Source organism: Gadus chalcogrammus, chromosome 15 (assembly GCF_026213295.1).
Source record: "Gadus chalcogrammus isolate NIFS_2021 chromosome 15, NIFS_Gcha_1.0, whole genome shotgun sequence".
NCBI classification, from domain to species: Eukaryota; Metazoa; Chordata; class Actinopteri; order Gadiformes; family Gadidae; genus Gadus; species Gadus chalcogrammus.
Window position 1 is genome coordinate 25164887 of NC_079426.1, and position 18429 is coordinate 25183315.

The 18429-nt window shown below is 39.9% G+C and overlaps 2 protein-coding genes and 1 pseudogene across 2 annotated transcripts; 1 reads left to right on the plus strand and 2 right to left on the minus strand.

The window, feature by feature from the left end:
* The window catches only part of LOC130404236 (acetylcholine receptor subunit alpha-like), a 95303-nt pseudogene that overhangs the window by 30505 nt on the left and 46369 nt on the right, over positions 1 to 18429 (minus strand).
* On the minus strand, positions 6909 to 9943 carry LOC130404417 (uncharacterized). The gene is made up of 4 exons (XM_056609125.1): positions 9678 to 9943; positions 9479 to 9592; positions 8767 to 8974; positions 6909 to 7771 (listed from the first exon to the last, which is right to left on the minus strand). Exons 1-4 carry the CDS (start codon positions 9854 to 9856, stop codon positions 7298 to 7300), a joined length of 975 nt encoding a protein of 324 aa, XP_056465100.1. The 5' UTR covers positions 9857 to 9943; the 3' UTR covers positions 6909 to 7297.
* Positions 11491 to 15850, plus strand: LOC130404420 (uncharacterized). The gene is made up of 4 exons (XM_056609127.1): positions 11491 to 11852; positions 13140 to 13259; positions 13663 to 13881; positions 15533 to 15850. The coding sequence occupies exons 1-4, from the start codon at positions 11693 to 11695 to the stop codon at positions 15844 to 15846; spliced, it is 813 nt and encodes a 270-aa protein (XP_056465102.1). The 5' UTR covers positions 11491 to 11692; the 3' UTR covers positions 15847 to 15850.

Consider the following 18429-nt stretch of genomic DNA (forward strand, 5'->3'; position numbering starts at 1 on the left):
GTCAAGTAAAATTGATTTATAAATCACAAAAACAACTCATGTGAATTGATCATCTTCAGTCTTACTTTGTACTTGAGGCATTTTTCGGGCATCTGTTGGAGTGGGAGCACTCGAAGGTCTCTTCAAAAATCGCCTGATATCCATGGCTAATTAATGACAGGTAGGCAGGCATGATAATCCACAACGCGCAGGGCCATGTGTTTACATACTTCCTGTTTACATATTTTCCTGGATCCTGATTGGTGTCGCTGCCGCAGCCGCAAGGCACTGATTGGAGGGTCACAGACCATAATATCATAGGCCTACAGCGCAGTGGGGTGTTCCACAAAGCCGGTTTTATCACATAACTGGGTAAGTTAACCCAGGGTTTGCTGTAACCCTAGGTTTTACGTTCCAAAAGGATCACGGTATGTTAGTTGCTATAGCAACATATGCTCTGAATCAAACCTGGTCGGACCAGGTTTTGCGCAGGTTAAGTTTGAAACATAACCCGGTTTTGGGTATTTCCACCGGCGTTCACCGCAGATTTCATGTGTTCACAATGGCATGCCCTTTTGATGAAAGAACTGCTCATATCAGAGCGCAAATTATACGTGCAATCCACCGGGAGCGATTGATAAGACCACGGCTCGACATCTTGGCATATTGGATGACTTTTTGCTGGAGTGGAGAGATATAGATTCTCGCGCAAATCTTTAATATATTTAAATAGCCTTACATAGCCAACACTACCAATCGAGGACCTGGCTTCAGTTCACTCCAGACTATTTGCGTAGCCCTCCGTTTTTTTCAAATGGTAGTTTTATCTATAGGCTATAATGGCTATAATGCTGGAGATGCTGAGCACATCACAGTCGTTTCAGATGACCCATCCAAGATTTGTATCGGCCTCCTATCATACAAAGAGCAATATTGTCTGAGTTCTATGCCGAGAGGCATTTACAACATAAAGTATAAAATAGTCCCAACGGACTTGCATCCACTGGAGAATGTTCGATCGTAGCCGGCGGCTTCATTACAAGCACTGATCCATCTTGATCTGTGAAGTCGATGATTTGTCACTTTTAGGTTTTCTACCCAGTTACCAAAAAAGGAAACATTTGGAATAGTATGCGCTGTGGCAAGCACACGGTTTGCATGTGTTACTTCGAAGGCAAAAAAAATCTAAAATGCAAGAAAACACAAAAACCTACATTCAACCAGTGTGGGGTATGGCCCATGACTCTCTGAGGTGGTAGGTACCTCCAGGTACCCCCTCCATGCCAGGGCGCCCTGAATTTATGTTTATTAACAGCTCCTCCACCGGGGTCAAGACAATTTGAGGGCCAGATCCAGTCTGCCGACTGTCGGCCTTTTCACGATTGGCTTAAAAAAATGGCTTATTTAAATTTATACCAATACGATGGTGGGAAAAGCTTAGTTTGTATGTTTTTTATACTTCATTTTTATACTTGATCCTCTAACAGCTTGGAAGCAATCGGAGTAGGCTACATATTGTTTTAGAAGAAAGGGGTTATGTGGTAGGATCTTGCTTAACTGGGATATTTATATATTCATGGCTCAAATATTAAGGATCATGCTTTTGACGTGTAACTAACGCATTTACGCGGTCAGCGATCTGCTGCCAGGCTTTGGTTCTCCGGGTTCCAGAGGTTTTAGCGTTCCCTTTTCTTGTGATAATGTCCTTCTCCTCGTCATAGCTCTCCAGGAGAACCTGGAGTTCCATTTCATTGAAATAAGCGGCCCGTTTTGCCATATCGATCAGGGTTTCCATGATCCATACATCACGTCTTTTTAAGTTTGGCGTGGACGCGCACAACCCTGTGTTAACCAACCCCGAGTTGATTGAACTAATACATAACCGCTGCTGTGGAACCGAAAACTCTGGGTTGGTCGGCACAGGGTCAATCAACCTAGAGTTCAGCGTTAACTCAGTGTTTGTTAAACCTCCGTTCGTGGAACACCCCTCTGATGAAAATTATTCAGATTACAGCGTTTATTTGTTCAACAATATGAAACCTTGTCTTAGGTGTTTTAAAATGATGCTGAATTTATTTCCGATTATTCCAACGGCAGGATACAAGGCACAGGGAACTTTGAGGTGCGTAAACGCTATTTAGAGGTGCGTAAACGCTATTTCCTAAATTCCAGAGGTGCGTAAACGGCGTTTACGTGCGTTTACCCTCCACTACAGCCCTGGATATGACCATGAAAAAATAAATATGATTAGACAATGAAAGTTATTGGCAAATGGGTATCACAATGAGAATACATTGAAGTTGCTTTCTAAGGGCTGGAATAGCCCACAACGCTAACAACGCACCCCTAAAATTAAAATCACACCAAATTATTTGGGCATCATCAGGATAGGGTCATAAGACTATCAGCAAAGTTTGGTTTGGATGCATGAAGGCCTGGCAGAGATATGAGCTCACTTCCTGTTTGACGTGCCCCTGAGGTCAAAGGTCACCAAATAGTTTGGATGTACCCAGAATGATGTCTATGTACCAAGTTTGGCTATGATATGTTAAAGAAGTGCTGAGAACAGGCTTACTTCCTGTTTGGCTGCTTTGCCGTCAAGTCTGTTTGACGAATTTGTTTAGCTTGGTCTGAAGATCATATATGCCAAGTTTCATGAAGATTGGACATCATTTGTGGCCTGTGGAAATGTACAACTAATTTTGACAACTCTCAACTTGGCGGCCAAGTTCTGATGTTGCCATTAGAAATAATTTATAAGCTATATGGGGAGGTCTGACAGTATCATCAGACATTGAAAATACGTTTGAAATGTACTCATGTGAAGAGAGAGGAGTTAAAACACGTCTTCATTAATTATAGCGCCCCCTAGGGGTCAATGGTCACCAAATTCATTGAGTGTCCCCATGATGATGTTATGGGTCTATGTATCAAGTTTGGTTATGATATGTCAAAGGCTTGCTGAGAAATTGGCTTACTTCCTATTTGGCGGCTTCGCGTCGAATATGATTGGCTGTTGCGGATATTTCTGCAAGAAATAATATACTAGCTATATGGGGAGGTCTGATAGCATCATCAGACATGGAAAATAAGTTTGAAATATACTCATGTGAAGAGAAAGGAGTTAAAACACTTCTACATTAATAACAGCGCCCCCTAGTGGTCAAAGGTCACCAGATTCATTGGGTGTCCCCATGATGATGTCATGGGTCTATGAACCAAGGTTGGTTATGATATGTCAAAGGGCTGCTGAGATATCGGCTTACTTCCTGTTTGGCGACTTGGCGGTCAAATTTGATTGGCTCTAGCGGGCAAACGGTTTTGAATTAAAAAAATGTATTCAATATTTTTCATCAAACATGACCTAAACATCATGTGTGCCAAGTTTCGAGATGATTGGAGAAAATATGTGATAGGAGATGCATTTTGAAGGTTTTTGACATAAACCAAGATGGCGGAGAATCCATCATGGCGCAAATTGACCTCATAGGGTGCGTTGAACTCGGCTTGGACCAAGGAATCCAATGATACCTTGTTTGTGAATATTGGACGAATGGGTCGAAAGTTATGAACATGAATGCATGTCCAACTTTGACCTGATGGTGGCGCTAGAGCTGATGAGCTAGCAACCTCAAATTATCTTCATGGGCTAATGGGCCTGTCCTGAAACAGTGTGCCAAATTTTACAACTTTTCACCGAGGCATTCTATGGGCTGCCATAGACTCCCATGGCAGGAAAATAATAAGACTATAACTGCAAGCAGTTATTGAGGGTGCCAAGATTTACAATTTCCTCGTTTATTGCGCCCCCTTGTGGCGAAATTGATCCTTGGTGTAGCGCCACCTAGTGACCGGCATGTCTGGATTTTGTCGTCTGCGTACACCGGACGGACCTGGATCTAGTCATGCAATTGGCATGTCTGCACCATCTACGGTTTGGGCTGTGGACCCACTTTTAGGGGGGTAAGTATAATAATAATCCTTACAAAAACAATAGGGTTCCAGCCCTTCGGGCTTGGCACCCTAAAAACGTACGAAAACAATAGGTTGTCTCGCAGCTTCGCTGCTTGACCCGCAAATATAGGCTATGTAACAATTTCACCAAATGCTGGGAGAACATCTCGCCCCCTGTTGGTGCAAAGCGTAACACTGAACACGTCTTGCGAGGTGGACCAACGTATCTATTACACGCTTTGGCGTGGTACCAGGTTGCGCGCTCTCTCCCTCTCTCGACATTCCGTTCTGTGGAAGATGAAAAAGGTGCAACCGTGCTCTTGGACACGATTCAATAGATTAACGGTTGTGCGCATGAGCACGAAATCGCATGATATAGGCTAGTTCAGTGATTTTCAACCAGTGTGCCGTGGCACACGAGTGTGCCGCGAGAGATCGTCAGGTGTGCCGTGGGAAACTTTTCTAATATCACCTAATTAACCATTGTCGGGTGTCTGCTGTAATAAAGTGTCGCAGATAATGTAACGGAATTTTCGGACTATAAGCCGCGCCTTTTTTTCCCCATTTTTCGATTCTGCGGCTTATATAACGGTGCGGTTAATCTATGGATTTTTACAGCTAACGGCTACTCGGAAAATTAGTATTCGAAGCTTAAATCAGTATTCGGAGCTTCGTTGTTTTTTTTCCACGTACGTGACGTTACAAGAGCGAGGGGGGCAAACTATAAGCGTCAGCGACACCAAGCAGAGAAGCGAGAGAGGTGGAGGAAGAATATATATCTTGTTTCCCTTTACTTTATAACACAACATTAGCGGGATCTCGGGAGGAAATGTAATACTTGACGAAATGCTAACCTTAGTTGTTTGTTTACGTTCGCTGTACAGCGCCGCGCCAATCAACTGTGACTGGCTTGCTGCAGAGCGTGAGCGTCTTGGGCAGGGATGGGCAACTGGCGGCCCGCGTCCTCACTCAGTGCGGCCCGCATCCTCACTCAGTCAGGCCCGCACATAATGAAAAAAAAAAGAATAATAATAATTGATCGAGTTACAGAAAACTCGGTCAAGAAAGATGAGTAGAATTCGAAGGCAAACCCATGCGTCTAGTTTGCTTAGAAGCGATATCAGTCATTAAAGATATCCACTTAAGTCGCCACTACAACTACTACAACTGCTTGTTGGGTTTGAGTTCATTGAGTTGTTGCACTTAATGTTGGGCCACTGTTTTTCAGTTTTTTGACTTCATTGAATGATGATGTATGTGAGCCCTTTGCACTGATACAAATACTGACCATTCATGTGGCTGTTTGAGCATGGAAAACATGAAATTTATGTATGTTGGTTCAATTAACATACCGTACATAGGTTATGATTCTGGATGATTTTTTAGGTAGTGGCCATCCCCAAAATGCACCAGAATACAGGAAATCATATCTACCAAATTCAAAATTGTTTAGCTTCTCTCAGCTCACGTTTAGTTGAAGTGTGCAGTCATGTGGCCCTCCGATGGTTATGGTGAAAAATGTGGCCCTCTTTATCATGAAAGTTGCCCATCCCTGGTCTTGGGAATACCCGGTCAATATAATGGATATAATATGGACACATAAGACAATCAATATTCAGTATTTGTTATGGATTTATTGTACAAATTCCCTGAAAAGATGCATTGAAATGAATTGAAAAGCTCCCGTAAGGGTTGAGATGGCAGAGGACAGCTGATTTGGAACGGAACAACAGCTGTTCGCTTTCACGGGGAAAAACTAAAGAACTTCGGTAACACTTTATAATAAGGTGCCATAATAAATAGCAAACTAGTCATTACCTAATTCTTTGTTAATATTTGTTAATTGTTACTAAAATATCTATTTGGCACAAGTTAATAGTTTTTCCATCATTAATTAAATATTAGTTGTTTGCATACAATCTGTATGTTAATGTTTTAACAAATAGAAAACAATCTATTAACTAATATTGTATTAATATTTATTAATAGTTAACTAAATGTATTTTTGGCACTAATTAACAGTTATTTCTTACATTATTTAAATGTTAAATGTTTATTTACAAACTATATGTTAATGTAAAAGTTAATGAAATATTATTATTTAACTAATTGTTATTAAACTGTGCTTCTGCCTATCCCAATATGAACCACTCCTCATAGGACTCTTACAATGAAGTTGGTTAAGCTTAATTCATATATGAGTAATATATAACTATCAGTATGGGGGACCCTTATAATCAAGTTGGTTAAGCTTAATTAATATATTAGTAATATATAACTATCAGTATGGGGACCCTTATAATAAAGTTGGTTAAGCTTAATTAATATATTAGTAATATATAACTATCAGTATGGGGGACCCTTATAATAAAGTTGGTTAAGCTTAATTAATATATTAGTAATATATAACTATCAGTATGGGGACCCTTATAATAAAGTTGGTTAAGCTTAATTAATATATTAGTAATATATAACTATCAGTATGGGGGACCCTTATAATAAAGTTGGTTAAGCTTAATTAATATATTAGTAATATATAACTATCAGTATGGGGGACCCTTATAATAAAGTTGGTTCAGCTTAATTAATATATTAGTAATATATAACTATTAGTATTGGGGACCCTTATAATCAAGTTGGTTAAGCTTAATTCATATATTAGTAATATATAACTATCAGTATAGGGGACCCTTATAATAAAGTTGGTTAAGCTTAATTAATATATTAGTAATATATAACTATCAGTATGGGGGACCCTTATAATAAAGTTGGTAAAGCTTAATTAATATATTAGTAATATATAACTATCAGTATGGGGGACCCTTATAATAAAGTTGGTTAAGCGTAATTAATATATTAGTAATATATAACTATCAGTATAGGGGACCCTTATAATAAAGTTGGTTAAGCTTAATTAATATATTAGTAATATATAACTATCAGTATAGGGGACCCTTATAATAAAGTTGGTTAAGCTTAATTAATATATTAGTAATATATAACTATTAGTATTGGGGACCCTTATAATAAAGTTGTAATAGTAATTATTAATTATTTGCAAATATTTATTTAACATTTATTAACGATAGCAAATATTTTCACTTTCACACTGGAAATGAATGATCTCAGCACACACTGTTGGGAAGGGGGATGGAAATATTTTATTTATAACTCTAACAAAGAACTCTCCAATAGCTTTTTTTTAAGATTTAATAGGTTTCTTAAAGGCACACAAGGCAAAGATGGGTGAGAGACGCTCCATTCACCCGGTAATTAGCCATTTAATCATCAGTGACTAAGAAACTGTTAAATTAACCTAAAAATGTTACCTGGTGTGCCTTTAATGAAAGACTGTGTATGTGTTTCAGAGATGTTTGTACATCTCTGCTATGTCATGCAAAATCCTACCCAATGGACCACTGTGGTACTTTTTTGCAATCCATTCATGCCACTCAATCACATTTAGGTGGTCTGACAACAGTTCTTCTGTCCGGTTGCCCCTTTGTCTCCAGACCTGCTCCTTAACAGTTCGCCAAGCACGTTCAATGTGCTGTGTATGGTTTCCTGTAATAGGATCCATATACCACATACTGTGGTTTACAGTCAAGTGTCTGAACCCCAGATCATTAAGTACGCGGTATGACCGCCATTCATCACTAATGATGTAAGAGCCCATTTTTACATGTCGGCATAGCAAAGGGACAAGTTCTTGTCTGGTTCGCCTGTCCACCAGGCGCAGGATTGGTCTCTGACTCTTCCCATCACTTTTCTTCACGCCCAACATGCCAAAAACCCACTTTTTTCTTTTCCACCCCCCAGCCGCTCTGCCTCTCCCATACTATATTAAAACAAAACAAAAGAGAAAATGATCATGAAGGCAAGCAAGTCGCAGCAAAGCATAACACATTCTGTGTATAAGGGATGCATTACACAAGGATACAACAACGTTTTATTGTCACATGCACATAGTTACTGGTGTAAGAAATGCAATGAAATTGAGTTCGTAAAGATGTAAAGTGCATGTTGGACATTGGGGAGGGATTATTGAGGGATTGTAGGGTCGGCTTGGACATCACAGATAAAGACCTTGCCTCGTAAATCAATCGGTAATTCATTTGCGAAAACCGGTGCATCGGTTGAATTTGCCCCTGATCTAATGTTAACACTTTGAAAGGGATTAAACATGACGTCACCATGTAATCTGAGGGTCTACCTGTGCCAGTGGTGTGTGTAACGAAGTTACAGATCAGCCCTATGCACGAACTCGAGACTCCCAATTATAAAAATACCAGACATGTGGTTTTAACAATGGAGTTAGCAGGGGTGTCGGCACTCTCCAAATCAGAGGCTGAACTCGTATGATGTTGTGTACTAGGCATAAGGTGATGAAGTGGTATGACGAATGGGCAAGAGCTGGGTGGGGTTTGCAGGCAGGAGGGGCGGGGGGCTTCCTGGTGATGGGCTATGGGGTGTGTGGAGTGGGGGGTGGTAGCAGGCGTTAGGGGGGAGGCGGGGGGGGCCTTACAATATACAGAATACATCAGTGGAGTTTTTTTTTGATGATGGGCAGAGCTAGGGGCCGAGCTGTCGGGGTAGAGTAGTGGGCCCATGTGGGTAAATGAGTGTGTGTAGGTTGGGGCTGAATGTGAAGAATGACACTTGGCCGAATGCAGAGGGGAATGGGTGCACAATGCGTGTGTATGCACTTTACTATTATCAATGTGTGTTGTTGTCAGTGATGTCTAACACTTAATTTTCCAGAATATTTTAATTATGGTAGTTACTCTGATATTTTATGTACATGTTATGAAAATTCAAACAATATTTTCTCACCTTTCTCTTATGTCTGAAGTGGCTTTCGTCGATCACCACATACTCGTGTCTTCCACCCAATCGCTGTCCCTTCCTTCTCCTTCTTCTATTAAGTGCCCAAATACATACTTCTCGTAGCTTCTTTGCCATCTTTGAAAGAGAGGTCGGACTCCTTGATATCTCATCCATCATCATGTCAATCTGTCTTAAACGCAGTCCTTGTGAAAACCTGAAACAAAGCATCACAAATAATTAGCATTTCTTCAAATGACCCCCCCCCCCCTTCCACACACACACACACACACACACACACACACACACACACACACACACACACACACACACACACACACACACACACACACACACACACACACACACATACATACATAGACTGTAATAATATTCAGAAAATAGAAAGGACACGTGTAACACATTAGTAACAGAGCCGGTATGCGTAGGGCTTCACATCACACTGCAAGGCTTCACATCACATTTGAAATTGTGTAAGAGCATGACAGTGTTTATTTGGCTACAGGCTATTTTAATGTCACATTTTGGCTGCTGGTGTATGTGGTGCACTTTGGCAGAAGAGCCGTTCACTTCATTCTCACCTTTCCTTTCATTCTCAAGCTATACGTTAAAATAACATTACCAGAGGCTACATGCAGGCGCACAATGAAAACACTCCACTCATCTATCCTTAGCCTACATTATTGTGTCATAATCTTACCTGTAAATGAACCGTGACCAATCAAAAAGAGATAACTTGGACTGGCTGAAAATTGACTTGTGCCTTATAGACTGCTTCACTCTGTTCCTGTGATGGAAGCCCCCTCTGCACATCCTGCGGATTAAAATATAAATATATTTCTTTAACAAAAAAGTCAAAAGTAAATTTGACATTAAACTTAAGAAGAAGACCAACTTACCATTCATAGTAGTCTCCACAAGACTTCTTTGTCATTTTCATTTTGCCTCTGCAGGTTTTGCATTTCATCTTCTGCTTGAGGATTTGTTTTTTCTGTAGCCACTTAATTAATTTTAAATGTTTCTTAGTTGATCGGCGACCCTCAATAAGGATTCTAAATTTCCTAGCTAAGTCTGTCATAGTGTACACAGCATGTCGTCAGACCCATCTATGCTTGACTGAGTGCGCTGTTAGCCCAATGTACATAATGGCTCTTTCCCTCCAATTCTTCCTTGGGGTTATAGGTTAACGTACGGTGGCGCTGAGCATTCACCAAATAAAAAAAAGATTCACAGCTAATGCAGCCGTTAGCACACTCAGGATCTCGTAATTACGAGATATTATCTCGTAATTAAGAGATCCTGAGTGTGCTAACGGCTACATTAGCTGTGAAACTTTTTTTTATTACCGTAATTATGTATTATGTAATTCTTAAAACTTTTATATTATAAACCACTAAATAAATAAATATGCATACATTTATTTTTTTCAAATGCGCCAATCACAGTGGTCTGCATACATCTGACTCCTCCTGTTGGAACTCACTTCGCAGAGCTCAACAAGCAGAGACACTTGGCTGAAGTTCACATTGATGCTCTTTTGATTGCGCAAGCCAGGCTCGCTAGTTTATTTGGAAGTGTACATAATGTCGGCAGGCACCAGATCTGGGAAAGTTTTAAGAAAGAACACAACAGCAGCGAAGGACGACAAAATGCTCCCCTCCGCCTCCGCTCAAACATGTGACATCAACTTTGACAGTGGTGATGACTCCACAGATACCCCCCATGTCTCTGAACCGAAGAAAGGTAAGTTCGAACAGGTTATGACCTAGCATTATGTTCATAAAATTAGGCTATGCTTACTGGTTAGCATTAACACTGGCACCCTTTCCCACACATTGACGAGACTATGGCGCACCGCCATAGTCCGCCGCGTGGTGAGAAAATCGATTCATTGGCCGAAGCATGTCATGCACTGGTACGAGACCTAGATTTGTTTTTATTATTATTAATACATATTTATTACACAGTCGGAGTACATGTGGTTATTTTTGACTAGGTATTATGTAATTCTTACAACTTTTGTTACGACCACGGGTCGGAACAAATGGAGTGTCGAACTCTGACCGTAGGCCTATTAAAGCCTGAGCCTATTCAAATAACCTGAGGTGCGTTCACTTTCAGAATCGCAAACATGGGCGAACGTTCGCGAACGATTTTAAACATTTTCCGTTAAACGAACATAAGCAAGCAAACGTTTACGAACATAGGCAAACTGTCTGAAGAGGTAGTTCTCCACAAACAGAGATGGATCGCGGTGCTCTCTTCGGCTACGTGACATTCGTTGCCATGGCATTAAACTAAACTATATTGAAATCATTTACTCCTTTCCTACACTGAAAGCAATAGATAAAACGTTTCATATAGCCTATCTACACCCTTACTTCAACTGTTGTCTTTTGCATCCTAAAATGCGATTTGAACGTTATATCGCAGTAAGTGGGTACAACTTCGGTGACGTAGCCCTCTATTCTTGAATTTTCCGTACTGGTTGTCTGCAGTAGGCTTTCAACGAGGTCGACCACTTGCAAACCCTCTTCTGTAAACTCTTCCATTAACATGGAGGCTGCCGCTAATACCATGGCCTTCGTATCCATTTTTTTCGTTTACAGTTTGTTTAGAACGGTGTTCAAAAATCGTTCAAAACGGCTACATTAGCTGTGAAACTTTTTTTTATTACCGTAATTATGTATTATGTAATTCTTAAAACTTTTATATTATAAACCACTAAATAAATAAATATGCATACATTTATTTTTTTCAAATGCGCCAATCACAGTGGTCTGCATACATCTGACTCCTCCTGTTGGAACTCACTTCGCAGAGCTCAACAAGCAGAGACACTTGGCTGAAGTTCACATTGATGCTCTTTTGATTGCGCAAGCCAGGCTCGCTAGTTTATTTGGAAGTGTACATAATGTCGGCAGGCACCAGATCTGGGAAAGTTTTAAGAAAGAACACAACAGCAGCGAAGGACGACAAAATGCTCCCCTCCGCCTCCGCTCAAACATGTGACATCAACTTTGACAGTGGTGATGACTCCACAGATACCCCCCATGTCTCTGAACCGAAGAAAGGTAAGTTCGAACAGGTTATGACCTAGCATTATGTTCATAAAATTAGGCTATGCTTACTGGTTAGCATTAACACTGGCACCCTTTCCCACACATTGACGAGACTATGGCGCACCGCCATAGTCCGCCGCGTGGTGAGAAAATCGATTCATTGGCCGAAGCATGTCATGCACTGGTACGAGACCTAGATTTGTTTTTATTATTATTAATACATATTTATTACACAGTCGGAGTACATGTGGTTATTTTTGACTAGGTATTATGTAATTCTTACAACTTTTGTTACGACCACGGGTCGGAACAAATGGAGTGTCGAACTCTGACCGTAGGCCTATTAAAGCCTGAGCCTATTCAAATAACCTGAGGTGCGTTCACTTTCAGAATCGCAAACATGGGCGAACGTTCGCGAACGATTTTAAACATTTTCCGTTAAACGAACATAAGCAAGCAAACGTTTACGAACATAGGCAAACTGTCTGAAGAGGTAGTTCTCCACAAACAGAGATGGATCGCGGTGCTCTCTTCGGCTACGTGACATTCGTTGCCATGGCATTAAACTAAACTATATTGAAATCATTTACTCCTTTCCTACACTGAAAGCAATAGATAAAACGTTTCATATAGCCTATCTACACCCTTACTTCAACTGTTGTCTTTTGCATCCTAAAATGCGATTTGAACGTTATATCGCAGTAAGTGGGTACAACTTCGGTGACGTAGCCCTCTATTCTTGAATTTTCCGTACTGGTTGTCTGCAGTAGGCTTTCAACGAGGTCGACCACTTGCAAACCCTCTTCTGTAAACTCTTCCATTAACATGGAGGCTGCCGCTAATACCATGGCCTTCGTATCCATTTTTTTCGTTTACAGTTTGTTTAGAACGGTGTTCAAAAATCGTTCAAAATTAATTGTTTATGGTCAACGCGTTCGTTGCGAACGTTCGCCTATGTTCGCTGAACTTGAACGCACCTCAGGTCTTGTCATAGTGTATAAAAATTATTATTCTGCATGAATTACATTACAGCTTAGTGGCTACTTTACAGCTGAGTAACTACTTAAATGTCCAAAATACTCTAAGCTATTCATGAGAACGGCAATATTTTGCTCCTAACAGTAACTTTGATGCACAATACTTTCAAAATCTCTTACTTTCAAAAGTTATGGCTAGATAGACAATGTTCGTGGTATTTGTTACCGAATTTGCTATAACATAAACAGGCTGTGTTAAAAAAATATATTAAATTGCTGTGTGTTAGCTGTACAACTATGCTGAAATGACGTTTTTTGACAGGTGACCGGTCACCAACGGTGAAGAATCTCCTCCAAAAGGCCAAGATGAGAGAGCGGTCTCACGATAAGAAACTCCAGAAAGTGATAAAGGAGAGGGATGCTCTTCGCAAACAACTGGCATGTAAGGTTCAACAAGCCTACATTTTCGGTGTATGACACAAAAATGTATACAGTGTCAGTCAAACATATACCTATTCCAAGTAGGAGGTTAAGTGGTACACCTGGTTAGTTAAGTTAGAGGAAGTGGTAAACCTCCTTATAGTAGCCTGCTGGCTTTCTGTAGTTAAGAGAATGGAGACTCCAGACTCTTCTATTATCATATTTACCACTACCTCTAGCTTTACTTACCCTGGTTCGACACTTAACCACCTAATAGTAACCACCTAATAGTAACACATCCCAGGTCTAGGGTTATTTTGACTTTACACAAAATATTACCTTTGTTGGAACAAAAAGGAAGAAATGGTATTCTGTATAAGGCATCAGCAATATCTGTTTAATCTTTGTTTTTTTGTACTGTCTAGACCTGTCTAAAGCTCCCAGAGAAGAACAATCTTCAGAGGAAGACACTGCCTCCTGCTCATCATTGTCTTCAATGAGCCGGTCCTCCTCCTGTTCTTCCTCCTCCTCCTCAGATGAGAAGATGAAACGAAAGGGCAAGGGAAAACTCAGACTTTCAAAGACAAAGAACAAAATAAAGAAGGCCAGGAAGCACCACAAAGTGACTGATGTCCGCAAAAGAGGTAAAACTCCAGTAAAACGTTGAATCTATCCTTTATGGAGCAAATTCATTTTCCACCTCCCCTTGTCTTCAACATTTGAGATTGACCTTTCTCCAGGTCATTCAGCCTTTCTCTGAGTTTGACCAGAGAGGTTAAAAGTGAAGCGAGAAGCACAAATGTCTGTTAAATTCTGTGTTCTATTTTCAGAAGGGGGAGGGGGGGAAATCCCAGAGTCGAGCCCTCATACCTCATACAGAAGTTAATTGAAAAGTTTACATTGTGACGTTATGTGACACTCCCACTTATGCAGACTGGAACTATTCAAGTTTACTCCCATTGTAGTCTGGCTGAGCGGAAATGGACAGCGTCTATTGCGCTAGCGTCAGATTCCACCGCTACTCCTCCCCTTCCGGTTTCTGGCTTTCCCGTATTGCGCACCGCTGCTGCTTCCCGGGGTTAGCCCCGCCCCTACGATTATGATTGGTTTAAAGAAATAAAAACAGGCCAGCCCAGTTTCCCCACGGATAGACGGCTCTAAATAGCGTGGTTCCAGACCATTCTACTTGCTGTAGTTTGGTCTGGCTTTGCGAGACTACTCCCATTGTAATGTATTATGTTGCTCTACCTTGGTCAGTAACTTTGGTCTGACAGTAGTACTTTAAGCTCCAGCCTAGCATAGATTATTGAATCAGATTAGCCCATTAGCATCTCGCCTGTTAGTATCTTGCTCAAAAGTGACTAAGAATTCAAAGAAAAATTCTAATTAAAACTTGATCCTTCTGTAGTTGCAAAGAGTACAAAGACAGTGGATAATGAAATGTGGCGATTTTCTATTCCTATAAAACATGGAACTATACTCTCATTCCAGCATAGTAAATTAGGACATTTGCTGACACATCTGAAAATAGTCCCTCCATGTGTTAAAAGGATTATCAGGAGTGAATCAACCCGTAGCCCTGTTGTTTGAGGCTGCCGGGTGCTGTCAATAGGTATCAGAACGACAGCAATAGTTACAACGTAGACCAGATGCGGGCATAGGAAAACGAAACTCACATGCCCTCAGTAGTTAGCGTTGGCTGCCGTTTCGCTATTTGGTCTACCGTGCATGGAATTCTGTCGTTCTCATGCCTATCGACAGCACTTGGCAACGCGAAACAACAGGGCTACAGGTTGATTCACTCCGCATAATCCCTTTAAGTCAAGTAGTGCAAACCACGGTATTGATCACCATGTTCATTCTCTGTTGGTACACTTTGTAATTACTGAAGTATTACACAGGGAAAATATCAGATTTCTTAGTTACGTTTGAGCAAGATGCTAATGGGCGAGATAATGGTCTAATCTGATTCAATGATCTATGCTTGGCTGGAGCCAAAAATGCTACCGTCAGACTCAGAACGGCTGAATGAACTGGAGAAAGGTCAATCTCAATTAGGCTACTTAACTCGAGGGAAAGTGGAAACTGGTGTAATTCCCCAAATGGTGACGTATCCCTTTAATTCTACCCTAACATAAAGTGGACCTATTTAAAGGAGCTAGGTGGAATTCTGTCTTGTCTTGTATGCTGCCACATAACAATACAATAAGCATTTCAACTCATAGCACTGTTGTGAACACACATTTTTATGTACCGTCCATAATGTAGTTTTTCTTTATGATTTGCTCCTTGCAGCCCGTGGCCCTTTTGAAGTGATAAGAAGATACAAGAAGGTCCTGAAAGCATACAATCGGGGCTTGAAATTGTCGGCTTCCTGTGCATACGCAGGGGTGAACGAACTCACAGTCAGGTCCACGGCAAGCATTGCAGAGCTGGCAACAGCGTCACCTGCCGAGTTCACAAAGCTCCTCGATAAAACCAAACAGGGAAAGCTGAAAGATGTAGCAAATTTATGCGAAAACTACATTAAAGGTGATGCTCAGGTTCAGACAAAAATAGATGACTTAAAAAGTCAATGCAAATTAATCCCGTATGCAAAGAGAGCATAATTATTATTTTTTTACCCGTTCGTGTTGTTTTTTTCTAGTGTGGTTAAGAAATATTGCCTGTCTCTCACTCTGTCTTTCCCTCACTTTCTTGTGCTCTGTCTCACTGTCTTTCTCTCTTTTTCTCACGCTCTGGTTGAACCCCTCTCTCTTTCTCTGTTTATTTGATATACCATTTTATACATTCTGTTGGCATTCTAGTTTGATCATCTTTTGATCAGTTTAATGATCAGTGTTCCAGTAGACCATCAGGTTAACTATCAGTGGTCAGTGTTCCAGGAGAAAACAAAAAGCTATTTGTGAGCTCTTTGAGAGTCCTTTGTTAGAGAGTTATAAATAAAGTATTTTCATCCCCCTTCCCAACAGTGTGTGCTGAGATCATTCATTTCCAGTGTGAGAGTTAAAATATTTGCTATCGTTAATACATGTTATAATAAATATTTGTAAATGATTAATAATTACTGTTCCAACTTTATTATAAGGGTCCCCAATACTAATAGTTATATATTACTAATATATTCATTAAGCTTAACCAACTTGATTATAAGGGTCCCCCATACTGATAGTTATATATTACTAATATATTAATTAAGCTTAACCAACTTTATTATAAGGGTCCCCCATACTGATAGTTATATATTACTCATATATTAATTAAGCTTAACCAACTTTATTATAAGGGTCCCCCATACTGATAGTTATATATTACTCATATATTAATTAAGCTTAACCAACTTCATTGTAAGAGTCCGATGAGGAGTGGTTCATATTGGGATAGGCAGAAGCACAGTTTAATAACAATTAGTTAAATAATAATATGTCATTAACTTTTATATCAACATATAGTTTGTAAATAAACATTTAACATTTAAATAATGTAAGAAATAACTGTTAATTAGTGCCAAAAATACATTTAGTTAACTATTAATAAATATTAATACAATATTAGTTAATAGATTGTTTTCTATTTGTTAAAACATTAACATACAAATTGTATGCAAACAACTAATATTTAATTAATGATGGAAAAACTATTAACTTGTGCCAAATAGATATTTTAGTAACAATTAACAAATATTAACAAAGGGTTAGGTAATGACTAGTTTGCTATTTATTATGGCACCTTATTATAAAGTGTTACCAGAACTTCAACCTACTTAGGCCTACTAATTAACGTTCAAAAGCTATTAAATATTCAACAAAATTTGCAGATACTGTTAAAATCGGTTCCAGGGAGAATATAGGGATTATTAATGTTGTTTTTTATGGTGTTTTTTTCTGGAACGAGTATTCGAATATTCGCTCGGAAAACCAACGAGTATTCGAAGCTTGAAAAATGGCATTCGGGCCAGCCCTAATAGGTAATTAAACATTAAAACAAAGGAGTGAGGCTGCTGGTTCACACTGTTGCACATTTGTTTTGTTTGCTTGGAAGATCGGAAAATAAACCTGCAGAAATCTAAATTCACGACTGGACAGTTGACTCTTTTAAGTTCGTCCCCCCTGGTGCCTCAGTGGCTATTTTGATTACGTTGCTTTGTTTGATTTTGCTTTGTTATTGTTTTATTGAGGAAAAATCGCCACTACAATATGTATTATATGTACTGTGTTAGAGTGTCATTTTTGGAAATCCCTGGGCTAGGTGATATATATATATATATATATATATATATATATATATATATATATATATATATATATAGTCATTTCACGGATCCCTGTGAGGCCAGGTCAACTCGCTCATTGAAAAGGGAACCCGTGTGTGTGCCACGGAATATCAGTGTCATTTCCTTGCATTGGAGCAAATTCCGTGCCGTGTGTGTGCCACGGAATATCAGTGTCATTTACTTGCATTGGAGCAAATTCCGTGCCGTGTGTGGCCCCGGAATATCAGTGTAATTTACTTGCATTGGAGCAAATTCCATGCCCATATCACGGAAATCGGCGTGTTTCCGTGATGATCCCACGGATTTTGAGTTAAGCGTCCGTGGTCATTTCACGGGTTCCTGTGAGACCAGGATGTCAAATGTACTACGGCTACACGAATACCATGTTAGGTCACACGTGGGACATTTGACGACGCTAATAGTTTTGTAATGACCTAAAAGAATGCTGTTTACAAGTAAATATTCTTGCTTAGTTGTTCGAGATGATTACAAATGAGATTTCTGATTTCTCTGCTTTTTATTCGTGTGTTGCAGTTTCACCTTTTTCCCGTGTTCTTCCAATGAACCTGTGGAAGTGAGAAATACATCTGCAGAGTTGGTGTTTTGGGAAAGAGTTTAGCTGGCCGTCAGGGTATGAGTAGACATACCGAGGACGGCACACAAGCTTTAGATGTATAGAATGAAGTGGCATCTAGCCCAACAGACCTGGCAGAAATTAAATACAACATTACTAAATCTGTTTATATTTTTTAAGGGTATAGTCCGATTAAGGTAAGAAGCTTTGTGTTTTGGTTACCTAGATTTATATCTCTTGAAGCTGCATTACCCTCGCATAGCCACAAGGGGAGCAAGACCTTATTGAAGGCTGCTCCACCACAGAAGGCATCACCTTTAGTTAGGTGAAGAAGCCGAAGCCATT

Bases quoted from the DNA above. Each gene is read 5' to 3' on its own strand.
- LOC130404417 (XM_056609125.1), bottom strand. From the start codon at position 9,856: ATGACAGACTTAGCTAGGAAATTTAGAATCCTTATTGAGGGTCGCCGA. The intron at 9,593-9,677 runs GTAAGTTGGTCT...TTTAATCCGCAG, and splicing joins TGTGGAGACTACTATGAATG to GATGTGCAGAGGGGGCTTCC. The intron at 8,975-9,478 runs GTAAGATTATGA...GCTTTGTTTCAG, and splicing joins TGGTCACGGTTCATTTACAG to GTTTTCACAAGGACTGCGTT.
- LOC130404420 (XM_056609127.1), top strand. From the start codon at position 11,693: ATGTCGGCAGGCACCAGATCTGGGAAAGTTTTAAGAAAGAACACAACA. The intron at 11,853-13,139 runs GTAAGTTCGAAC...GTTTTTTGACAG, and splicing joins TGTCTCTGAACCGAAGAAAG to GTGACCGGTCACCAACGGTG. The intron at 13,882-15,532 runs GTAAAACTCCAG...TGCTCCTTGCAG, and splicing joins GACTGATGTCCGCAAAAGAG to CCCGTGGCCCTTTTGAAGTG.